The sequence below is a fragment of the Charadrius vociferus genome, unplaced genomic scaffold (assembly GCF_000708025.1).
Source record: "Charadrius vociferus isolate BGI_N301 unplaced genomic scaffold, ASM70802v2 scaffold153, whole genome shotgun sequence".
Taxonomy (NCBI): domain Eukaryota; kingdom Metazoa; phylum Chordata; class Aves; order Charadriiformes; family Charadriidae; genus Charadrius; species Charadrius vociferus.
The window spans coordinates 649,447-661,595 of NW_009647939.1; the positions used below are offsets into that span (position 1 = coordinate 649,447).

At 36.2% G+C, this 12,149-nt stretch overlaps 1 protein-coding gene across 1 annotated transcript in view; it reads right to left on the reverse strand.

Annotated features, from left to right (window-relative positions):
- The window catches only part of CDH18 (cadherin 18, type 2), a 173,665-nt gene that overhangs the window by 12,560 nt on the left and 148,956 nt on the right, over nt 1-12,149 (reverse strand). Inside the window, exons 8-9 of the mRNA XM_009883161.1 lie at nt 9,030-9,151; nt 2,531-2,648 (exon numbers count right to left, since the gene is read on the reverse strand). Of these exons, the coding sequence (XP_009881463.1) occupies nt 2,531-2,648; nt 9,030-9,151 (240 nt within the window). The remainder of the gene's footprint in view (nt 1-2,530; nt 2,649-9,029; nt 9,152-12,149) is intronic.

Genomic DNA, 12,149 nt, shown 5'->3' on the forward strand with positions numbered 1-12,149 from the left:
TGTTGTTCTGGGTTATGAAAACAAGGCAACAAAATGTCTACTGAGATTTTTGTGAAATGAAACCTTTGTCCTGAAGAAATAAAAGGAGATGATGACTGGATCCAAAGATGACTGCAAGAGAAACATAGCTTTGCAGTGACAGATACAGCTGCCACTGACTACCACTTTCAATGCGACATCAAGATTTTGCTTTTTATCATTCTGCAAAACATTATTGAAACTTCTCTTAAGGCAACTGCTGTAGTTCTTTTTCTTCAAAAAACATAGCATAACAAATAAAACCCTCCAAAAAGCCAGCCTTCATAGAATTATTAAATCCAGAGGTAAAAATAGCAGCTGTCTTGTGTTAAGAGCATTCTGATTCCTTTTAACAGCTGATGCTCAAAAACATGAGTTTTCAAAAGTGCAAACTTGTCACAGACATAAGAAAAGCCTCTTCTGCCCACCATCTCTCAGCTATTTCCTAGGATAGAAAGCAACAGAAATTTCATTTCTGAATAGGAATAGACAATAAATATGAAAGGTGTAAATGCTAGGTAACTGGATATTGTGAATGCACTTTGTAAGTGTTTCACTGATATTTTACACAAAGAAAATGTCCCAATAAAGGGCAGTGTTTAAACAGTACAATCAAAGGGTCGTGGTTTAAGATCAATTTCTTGTTAGGATTTGAGTTAAACTGTCATTGTGTTAATTATATGGGCAAATTGGAAACTGCATTTCTGGAGTCTCTGTACACGCTGAAGTTTTATACGAGATGCTACAGGAAGTTCATACTTACTTTTTCTATCTCCTTAGGTGAAATAAAAACCTAATACACAGCAGGCTTTTACCTTAAAGGCCAACTTTTCCATTTCCTTCCCCTACTACCCCCTGCCAAATACAACTTGGGATAGCCCAAACACTGCCTTCTGCTGTTGTGTTAAAGTCATTGCTCACTGCTCTTGGACAGGTAACAAGAAAGCAGCAAATACTTACTGCTGCACACTTATAACCAACGCATGACACTGCTGCATTGGAGATTTATGAGAAGTTCTCACCCTCTTATAAAACTGTGTAGGTAAATAACTTATGGTGACATGCCGTCCTTAAAGCATAACACAGCATTTTCCACTGTAATAAACAGGCATAATATAGATCCTGATTAAAATTGGGTCAGAGACATAAAATATCTACTCCATCATGAACCACAATTTTAATAGAGTTATTCAAAAACACATCTTGATGTAAGTATCTCGTACCGAAATGAACATGGCCATGGTCTCCCACACGAGATCACAGTCTAATACTCAATGAGTTTATTTGAATCTTAGACTCAAATACAAAAATACACAACAGTACACTTTATTTCAGGAACAATCTTCTGGATTTTGCTATAATGCTCCATCATGATCTGAGTGGAACTGATATACTAATCTGGGAAAGGGCTGGAGTCATCACTTAAGGAATGTTTTTAAAATATGAACTAGTCCTTCAAATATTGTTAGTTTTTCAATATTGTTAGGTATTGGATTGATCTCTTTTGGAACCATAATATGAGGGCCATGAATTTAGTCTCCTGCAGTCTCCTTCCCCGAAAGGTTTTGAAAACAGATGAAAAAGATCTGTAAAGAATAGTTTAAACATCATTGTATGTGCCATATGTACCAATGACGGAGTTAATGCTTCTCAGTCATTACAAATGAGTGGTGATCTGTAAGATCTCAGAAGGTATTCCATGGCACTACTGCAAAAATATAACTGCAAAACAAAGCAACCCCCCCCCACTTCCACACATGCATACAAAGAAAACCACACAACACAGACATACACAAAAGCTCAAGAGGAAAGACGCAGGCAAGTATTTAAAGTTTACTCCCATTTTCATCAGGTTGCAAAATGGAAACCATGAGGCAATATTCACCAAATAGTAAGGCTGACTTGGGGTTTTTTTGGAAAGGCTGGATGGTTCTTTTGATTCAAGAAATGTTCAGAAACACTTGGCTGGGTGACTCTGAAGGTCTTTTTCCTTCTGGGCGTACCTGCTACGAATTTCTGATTGTACTTTTTAGACACACTTCATTAGGAGAGGGATGAAGTGACAGACTATCATCCAGGAAGCTCTCAAGTACCTGCTCTTTGTATCCTATCTATAAAAGAAAGCATGAATTCAACTTTTTATGCTCCTTAAATTCTTATTTTCTCCTTTAAGCAAAAACTGGCAATAACCTTAACAGTATCTACTCCGTGCTATTCACCTAGAAATAGACCAAATTGCCAACATCTTCTTCATTAATCCACTTTTTAAAAACAATCCTGAATATATGAAGTATAAATGCTAAAATAAAATGGAATATAAAAATAAAATGCAGTATCTGATTATTCATAGTCTGCAACATGTTTTATACACCATGTCCTTGATATCAGCCGGTTTAGTGATGACAGATTACAGTTTTCCCGTCTGTCAAGAAATGCATGGAAATTGTTCTGTTCAATGAGACATCCCAGACAAAACAGAGATCCATTTCTTTGAGATTTGTGTTTGATTTACCTTCATTGTCCCTTAGAGTAAAGTTGGGATTCAAAGAAAGCCCTTCATCAAGGGAAAAATGGAATCTTGCCCCATTTGCAGAGTTATCTTTGTCAGTTGCAGTGATAGTCTGAATTACCTGAAACAAAAATTAACAGTGAATGTGTTGAAATTCGAACTTGACCCAAATAGTACCTGACCTCAGCAGGATGCTCAAACTCCGCTTATATTAATTTTCTACTTGACTGCTGCTAAATTCAACTGATGAAATGACTGGACCATTAGCTTGATTTCTCTACCATGAAATATTTTAGGAACCACACTTCAGAGCTAGGTAAAAGCATCTAAAGCATCTATATTTTCTGACATTCTGATATGGTCAGGACCTGGTACAGAGATTTTCACCATCTGCATTGCATCCTGGTGACTTTCAGAATTACAGATTCACCTAAATATGTGTTTTTATGGAGCCAAAATTCAAGCTGAACCAGGATGGTCTATGCAGAGCATCATCTACTTGCCCTCCCAGTAATCTGATGCACTTCAGTATTGGGTAGGAAAAATAATTGTTTAGCCAAAATGGCAGGTATATAATACCAGCTCTCTGTTTAAAATTCCTATTAAGAATCAGTTTAAATTGCTGGAGAACAGAACAGGAAGAACAGCAGCCACTCCTGATTTTAGTTTGGTTTGCCCAAAGGGAACAGAATTAGATGTAGCAACCATGTATGGGAGAGGTATATTTGATAGGTAGGACCTTTGCCTTCGAAAGCCCTGGTGGTTTTTACAATTTACTTTCAACTAAAACTGAGCTAAGCTTTTGGAATGTGTGACCAAGCAATATTTCTACCTCTGCTTTCATTTTCATGCTGGTCCTGGAAGATCAAGTGCTAAAGTAGAATTTAATAAAAGTTGTTCTTGTGATATAGGCAGAGAAGCCCACACAGACTGCTGCACACAGCTGATAGACATCCCGAGGGAAATGTAAAAGGGGGAGGGAAAATACTCTTTTCATAAGAATTTTTCTGTTCACTGTTCAGTTGTAGTCTGTCTGGACTGAACCTGAAGCATAAACAGTGCAGGCTCAAGTGATTTGGTCAGTTTTAAAACTAAAAGACAGCACACAATTCTCTACCTCCATTCACATAAGAAAAGAAGAACAAATATATTTTAAGGCCAACAGAGTACAAGGCTTCCTCCATTGACTATGTACAATATAGTATATTATATTGTCTATACACACCTGAGACAATTAACAATCTTGGTAACAATTGATGAGACTATTTTAAAAGTTTATCACAGTAGTTTTTTGCTGAACTGTAGCAGAATAAGATAAATCTGAAACATCTATAATCATGCAGTTTACCAAAGTCATGGCAACATTGGTGAAAATGTTTCACAAAAGCTAACTGTTCTCTACTGAATTTTGCAAAGGTGGCATATCTATTATTGAAACAACTACCATGTAAAAACCAGAAATGTAACATTATCTCAGACAGATATACTTAGTTAATAATGTTGAAATGCTATAAGGCAAAGCAAGACCAAAAAAAAAAGACGATGGAAGAATATTTTCAAGAGAATCAGTTTCTGTTATTACTCAAATACTAAAAATGCTGTTAAATACCATACATAGCTGTAAAAAAATCTGATAAGACCTTAAAAAAAGATATGAATTTGTTAAATATTGTTTATAAATCCTCAGTGGTGTTTACCGGCAAAATATAAGTAATTTTGCCATGCACTTTCAGCTTTTATTTGACAGCCTAGTGGATAAACTTTCATCCTGTTGCCCTCTCTTACATAAAACATTCAGTGACATTTTACAGAATCTTGCTTCAAGAACATGCCATTTTGCAACAAAAATACCTTTGATCAAGACCTCAGTGCCACAAGACTAGTATAAAATTTATTTGGTTTTAAGACTAATTTTACTATTCTTGAAACTCAACAAAATATACTGTCTGAATTCCCTGACTTCACACATGGAAATTCAAGTATGACCTGAATTCACAAATGTATGGAAAAAGTATAGCACCAGAAGGTATAGAAATCATGCTTATCTGTGTGGAAAAGTCATTGTATGTGTAATAGGACAGGTCGAAATATTTTTGACAGAACTGTTGCTTTCTGAGGAAAAGATTTCTAAGACATTCATTCAGAGATGAGGAACAAAAGCATGTGTCCTCTTGACACCCCAATGTACTGTTAACCCTTTTCTAATTAATAAGCCAACTAATTAGCAGACATTAACATGCACCTTACAAAGGCAATTAAAATAAAAGCGTAGACACAGAACCTCAGATGCTGTAAAGCTCACTTGACACCACTGAAGTGATGAAACTGAAGGGTTATGTAATTTTTTTTAATACAAGTGTTGGCAAGAAAAGAAAGAATTTCAAGAATGAACTAATTGAAGAGGATAGAAAGCAGGCGCTAAATTCTATTCAGATCCTTTTCAGAACTGAATCAATAAACAAGTAAATATACACAGGACAAACTTACAGCAGAGGCTATAAGTATCCTTTCCAGCGAACATTGATTTTCTTTGGCTATTAGAAATAACAGCATCCAGGGTGAGGTAGCTCATGATGGCAGCACAGTAGTTATACACTCTCATTCTGAAAAAGTTCTCTGTGTGTGTGTGTGTATGCGCACATACACACACCTGTGTGATGAACAGTGTCAGGGAAATGACATTTCACTACTATCACAACTTTTTCTATCATTCCTCTGAAAAGCACCCAGAAAAATTGTTATCTTTGGAGATCTATTGCGAACATGATTAGCAGATCTAGTCAGATACTTTAACATGTTCATACTCTGCGAGGACAAACACTGAACTTTGAAACATTAAGAAAACTGCCAATGCCTGACTCCTTCACTTTCCAGAACAAAACATTTAAACTTTTTTTTTTTTTTACATCACTATTTGTTCCCATTGTCTTAAAAAATAATAAAACAAGTTGCATGTGAAGCAAAGGAAAATGTCATTTGTAAATTCACTTTAGGGAAGATCGCAAAATTTCATTTTCCTACATAGGCTAAATTTCACAATCATTCACAGAATCAGTATATTTCTAGAAGTCAGAGTTCTCCAAGTTTGGATACCATCTAAGATCAAATCACAGCTGCTTTACCAACTTTAATATATAATATCTACCAGGCTTCACCTGGAAGCTGTTAGGGATACTTAGTTTATTTTCTCAACAAGGCAAATGCTAAGGGAGTAGTGTGGAAATGATCATCTTCTCACAAGCATTTTCTGTTTGAGGTATGTTAGGTGGGTTCATTTAATTACTTAAATCCTTAAGTTTTATTGGCTTTTTTTTTTAAATAAATGGAGCTCTGGAGGGGAAAAAGAAGCAGGAGACAGTGGCTGTGCAATTAAATGATACTGTGATACCTTCACATAGAAGCCTCTTCTGAAAATAAAGCAAATGCAAAAAGTCTTCCAATGACATAATAAATTCAAAATAGATGCGTACAGGACAACGTAGGGCTGGAGCTCAACTTCAAAGCACTAGTCAAGCAGAAGTGCCTGGCAGCACCTGACAGAACTTGTTCTTTAGCGATAAATCTTATGAATCATTCTCACAAGGTGATGGATAACTCAGAGTACATACTGCCTTTTCAGTAATTCAAAACCATCCAGCCAGGCATGCTTTTTAGCATATGGAACACTTGTCTTGTTCTGTAAGCCTTGTTTATTTGTCCCACTTTAATATCTGTTGAACATTGTCATTTTCTTTCTTAACCTAGACAGTAAGAGCCATGTACTTTTGTGTTTTGTTTTGTTTTGGGGTTGTTTTTCTTTGTACAGTGCAATGGTATCACAATCTTTTCTGGAGTCTTGTTGAGCAATGCAAATAGAAGTTAGTGCATGTCATGTACATAATGGAGTCCTGTTAGTTTAAGAATACGACAGCATGCTGATCCAGCCTTTCCTATTAAACTGCTGCTTGTGGAGACCTTCATGGTAGCATTAATCTCGGGTGTTAAACTGCAATGCTACAGAGGTCAGGAGCCATTCATGCTTGAAACAGTAGCTCAGAAAGAAATACAGTGCTGACCTAAATCAGGAGCAAATGGTGTTACAGTAAAAGTTATTTTCTCCTTTGAACATCTCTCGCATAAATTTCCATTTGCAAAGCTGCTATTGGAGAGTTAAAACTTTGCTAATAAGAAATATTAGCTACTCAACCCCAACTATGCTCCTGGCAAGCAGAGCATTTCTGAGGTAGCTTCACTGCATGCTTTAGCTTATTATTAATTCTTACAATTTTTTAACAATTATTGTTAAATTATATAATTTAAGAAATATCAGACTATGTTGAAAAAAATTGTAATTAATGCTTAAGAGATTTTATCTTTTTTTAAAAAAATAGTCTTTTACAAGGTCTAATTCTTCTACATTTGGCTTTTTTTAGGTTTTTAGAATATTATTTTTACTTTAATAAGCAAGTTTAATAAGAGATATTCAGTTGACAGACAGACCTACTTAGATTTTCAAAGACCTTGAGTGGAGTGTCTCAATGAGAGCACTATGCAGTCATGAGATAAGAGGGAAGGTCCTTGCACAAATAATTGCTCAAAAAGAAATAGGATCTCTTCTCCTGCTTCTCAGGGTCTCTTGTCTATTCCATAAGGAAAGGAAGTCACAGAGATTTCCTGTTTCACAAAGATTTATGCTGGGCCACTTGTTAGTCGGTGTAGTGATAAATGTCTTATAAAGAATATGAATAATCAGCCCACCAAATCTACTTATGATTACTGAGTTGCTCAAGGAAGAAAAGAGGAAGGGCTGACACTAAAGACCTTCCAATCCTCAGTAGCCAGGCAATACAAAGAGAGGTGAAATTCATTATACACAGACATAAAGTCTTAACTTCACATGAATGATGATGATCTCTGAGCTGACCGTTACTTCTGGTGTTCTGGTGTTACACTGGTGTTTTGGCAGGGATTTTTTTGCATTCAGTGCCTACTGGTGGTTAAAAAGCAAAGCCACTGTTAGAAATTGCTAAGAGAGCAGAGATCATCGTATACTATGAAGCATAAACTATGAAAAGAATTATAAACCACTGCATACCTGCATCTTGAATCTTGATTCTCCATCTCAAGGTGAATGGAGGGGAATTGGAGAAAGTTGAGGGGAGGACAAGATGAATGATCAAAAGCCTAGAAGGGCTTTATCATGACCTGTCCAAGTTAAGTAGAACTCTTCAGTCTGGGCAAGAGACAGCTGAGGGGCAATGTGCTAGAGATTTATGAATGGCACCAAGATAATAAATAAGGATCAACTACTCTCTCTCTCTGTCTCTCCCCCCAAAACACAAGAACTGGTAAATATTGACTGAAGACAGCATGGTAAGATTTAAAAAAAAAAAAAAAAGGTGGTGGTGGCAGGTCTTCCTGATACATGCTATTAAAGTGTAAAATTCCTTGCTCCATGAGGTAGCAGATATCAAAAGTTTATGTTTGCTGTAGGAAAAGCTAGACAGATCCATATGAGATGGTCATTAGAGGATTATTAAAAGCACAGAAACCACACTTGGATCAAGAAATGATCTGCAAATGATCTGAGACCAGGGAAGTACTAGGGGTAAGTATCATATTCACTTGCCATGTTCTTGTACTGCTTTTAATGTGTCAGCTTTTGGCCTCTGTTACAGTCAAGATAACTTTGGTCAGCTTATAGTCTGATGAAGTACAGCATTTTTATAGTCTCAATGTTAAAAATAGAAATACACCACTATGCATTTATGTAGACTGCTTTTAAAGATTTCAGGAGAAAACTGTTATTACTAGTAATATATTCCTCAGGAAAGATATGAGCTCACAATTGCAACTTACAACTTGTGTAATAATCCAAAACCAGCAGAGAGTGCTGGGTAAAAGCTCAATCTATGCAAAAAAAAAGCAACGTACTTGGTAAAACTGTCAAGCCATGGACTGCAATGAAGTGTGTCAATCACAGGAGCAATGGCTGGAATGTGATTCAACTATTTAGTCTCAGTTCTGATGCTCCCCATGCTCAGAGTTGTGAAAAACCCATTCAACATCCTTTCCATAATGACCCTGAACAGGCAAGGGCAATCAACATGCAAATAGTGAGGACAGCAGCCCTGTTAACCAGCCATTTCACTGAGCTGTATTTGAAACCTTGCTACCATGTGGCACTTAGATGAGAGATGTTAAATCTGCATCATCCATTTTGTTCAGGATTGCCACTTGTCAAATTCCATCACTTATCTGACACGGTTAAAGTTTTGCCTGTCTTTACTGAAAATAGTTTGGGTATTTTTTTTCAGCAACAGTAAAGATATATTGAACAAATTCCCAAATATTTTCCCTTTGGCCTAATACAGTTAAAAAGTTGAATCAAATTGGAAATATGAAAATGAAATCAGAAAGAATTATAACATGTGTTCCCTGATTCAAACTTCTTACATACATGGCATTAACAAAGAAAGTAATTCTTCTTTCTCACTGGGAGAAAGGTAACTGTGACAGTTACCTGACCAGGCTTTGCATTCTCACAGACGACTACATCATAATCTCTGGCAAGCTCTGGAGGGTTGTCATTGATGTCCAGGATTCTAATACCAACTGGAACGTGGCTCACTAGCCCAGGATTGTCTGCAAAATACACAAGGGCATATTAAGCCTTTTGAAATACTCAATATTCCGCGACATCCTCGGTTTAAACATGGTTTCTTAACACAATAACTGGGTGAGAACTACATACAACTGCAGAAATGTAGGTAGCAAGATACTAAAAGATGTTGTTTGCTGTGCTTCATTAACTGCTTTGAAAAATAATTTAAAAAGCATAGTGGAAAGTATTGAATGAGTCTTAAGTCGCTGTTGTATCATGTCAAAAGGTAAGTTACTCTGAAACTGAACTGGGAAAAAGCTGTTGGAGTTATCACATACTGTCTCACTGTATGCTAAGAAATGATCAATTGCTTTGTAATGAATGTGAAATTGTCATTATAGTATTGTATAAAATCTAATATGAAAAATATGAAAACCTTTTTCTTTTCCTCAGTCCCTTAACGAGTTTAGGAAATAAAATACCAAAGTAATAAGAAAATACAAATACACAGGCACGTATAAACCTTTCCCAAGCTTGAGTTCAGGTTCCTCACAAGTTATTATGCTATTACACAAAGTAGTTCACGAGTCTTGCTTTAGCAGTGATGTACCAGTAAGAAAACAGTGTTTAAATAAGGGTGTCTTAGGGTATGAGCTGCACTTGCATGAGAGCTCACCCTCAAAAAGAGTTCACCCTCCAAAAGCGTAAAAAATAGAATGTTTTCAATGAGATTATGCTTTCCATGATAAAATGAGAAAACCTCCTATTTTTTTTTAATCCATCATTCCCTTGTTCTTACTACTAAGTACTAAGAAAGTTCTATTTTGTTGAAAGAATTGTGTATTAAAACTTTTTATAATCAGATAAAATACACCTTCTGAAGTCTCTATAAATATCAATTGGTAAGATGACAAACTTCATTGTACTTTCACCAATTAAACTAAACTGTCAGCAGAAGACAGTAAAGTCAATCTTTCAAGTGCAACAAGATGGAAGAATGGCGTCTTACAGACTGACATTTTTAAAGTGCATGTCCCCGTGTGTGCTCATGAGAAGAAAAAAAAAGAGAAACATTAGTAGTCTGAACCTCATTCATCTTGGCTATTTTGATCTTAATTAATCCACATCATGTTTCTGTCAAAAAGGGTCATTTGTGAAATGCCTTAGATTTGTCACACCTTTAATGGCCTCTGCTCAGAATTCTGAAAAACATTGATTAGACACATATTTGTATTCAAAGCTACTAGTAATGTAGCCTCTCAATGAAAGAATATTTGAGAATGTTCAAGTTTCTTTTGACATAGTGAGAGATTGATCCTTCTTTCTTTTCGTTTGGGATACAAGGCAAAGAGCCTGGGGTTTAGAAGTTCTCTTCAGATTTTTCACTTTCTCTTTTTAACTAATATGTCTATGTTCATCTGATGATTTTAATTCACTTTTAGAACTTTGTCAATTATCCCCATAAAATGGGACTAGAAAGGAAATAAAAAAAATCGATGGAAAAGAAAGATTTAACTTAGGAACCTATCTTCCCAATTAACATTAGCATTAGAAGTTATAAGAACACATTTATAGACTTGCAAGTTCCATTTTCTTGCTGAAATTTTCCTTGACTCTTGGTATTTTCAGTTTTACCCCAAAATTATGTATATTGTCATAACAGGTGAACTGAGGGACTCAAGTAGGCTGTCTCAATTTGGTTCACGCAAGACTAAAGCTTTCCATCGCTATCTAGAAAACACTTCTAGTGGAAAACTTTGAGGAATGATAAAATGCTAGGAATATATGAAGTGAAGGTGAGGAAGAATGACACTTGGCTGTTCACTAAGCAGTTGGGAGAAAGGAACCGTTCAACTACCTCTACTCGTATTATTGAAGGAACCAATCTTCTCTCCAGGAGACCCTTTGAAGTATGAGTACCAATGCAAAAAGATGTTTAGCCCTTTCCTAAAGGTAGGTAGGTCTGTCATGAGATTGCGCAGAACAGCACAAGCAGTAGAGACTGAATATTTGTTACTGCTCACTGAAATACAGCTTACAAACTCATTTAGGTAACTTCCTCTGTCAATGTCATCAGACAATCCAGTTACAAAAGTCCTGAAGTTACAATTACAGAACATGATATCTAGCAATAGATGATCTAGAGATGAACTGCAACTCAAAGGAGCTTTGTTCTTGAGGCTTTGCTCAGGAGGCTCTCGGACATGGTTTATGAAGTATGTGAACTACAAAGTGGTGTAAATTAAAGGAAGAACACAAAGCAGACAAAGAGAGAGCACAGAAAAGCATAGAAAGGAGATGGAAGGCAGAGATCACAGTAAAGGGTTAAGGATGAATAAATCAATTTGGGAGTGGATTCATAAACTACAGTGAAGGAATTTAAGATTTTAGTACAAGAGAAATCTCAAAGAAGCTTTGGCCAAAAGGCAAAAAAAAAAAAAAAGTGAATATCAGATAATCACAGGATCACCTAAAAATCTTAGTTGAAAGAGACTTCTGGAGGTCACTGGTCCAGTCCCTAGCTCAAAGCAGGGCCTTCTTCAAAGCTATAAAGGGCCATAATACATCTAAGAAGAAGGGAGAAAAAAGCCGGAAGAGCACAGGGCAGTAGGTACCAGAGATAGAGAACTGCTCTGTAGGTCTGGCATGGTTGGGATAGTCACTGGGGAAGAAAAACAAGACTTTTTAGTCCAGTGTGTGGCAAAAAATGGTAAATACTTTTGTTTCAGTACAGTGTATCAGACCTCTTTGCCCCATCTTAAATTTGTCTTTCTGTATGCTTGTCACTACTACCCAGTGTGGTCTTACTCTAGTCTGTTCAATTTGCATTATTTTCACAGAGTTTTCATGGAGATTCAGAGAGCTTACCTTTATTTGTTCTGCAGCTACTTTGCAGTACAAAGAATTCACAAAGAGCTTACCCATTCAAAAGAGTTGAATGCACAAGAGTTAATGCACAAGGTATTATTAGTATCTTTCTGGAAGCAGTTACCTCATGGGATTGTTGACATTTGCAGGCAAATTTCCATACTGACAGCC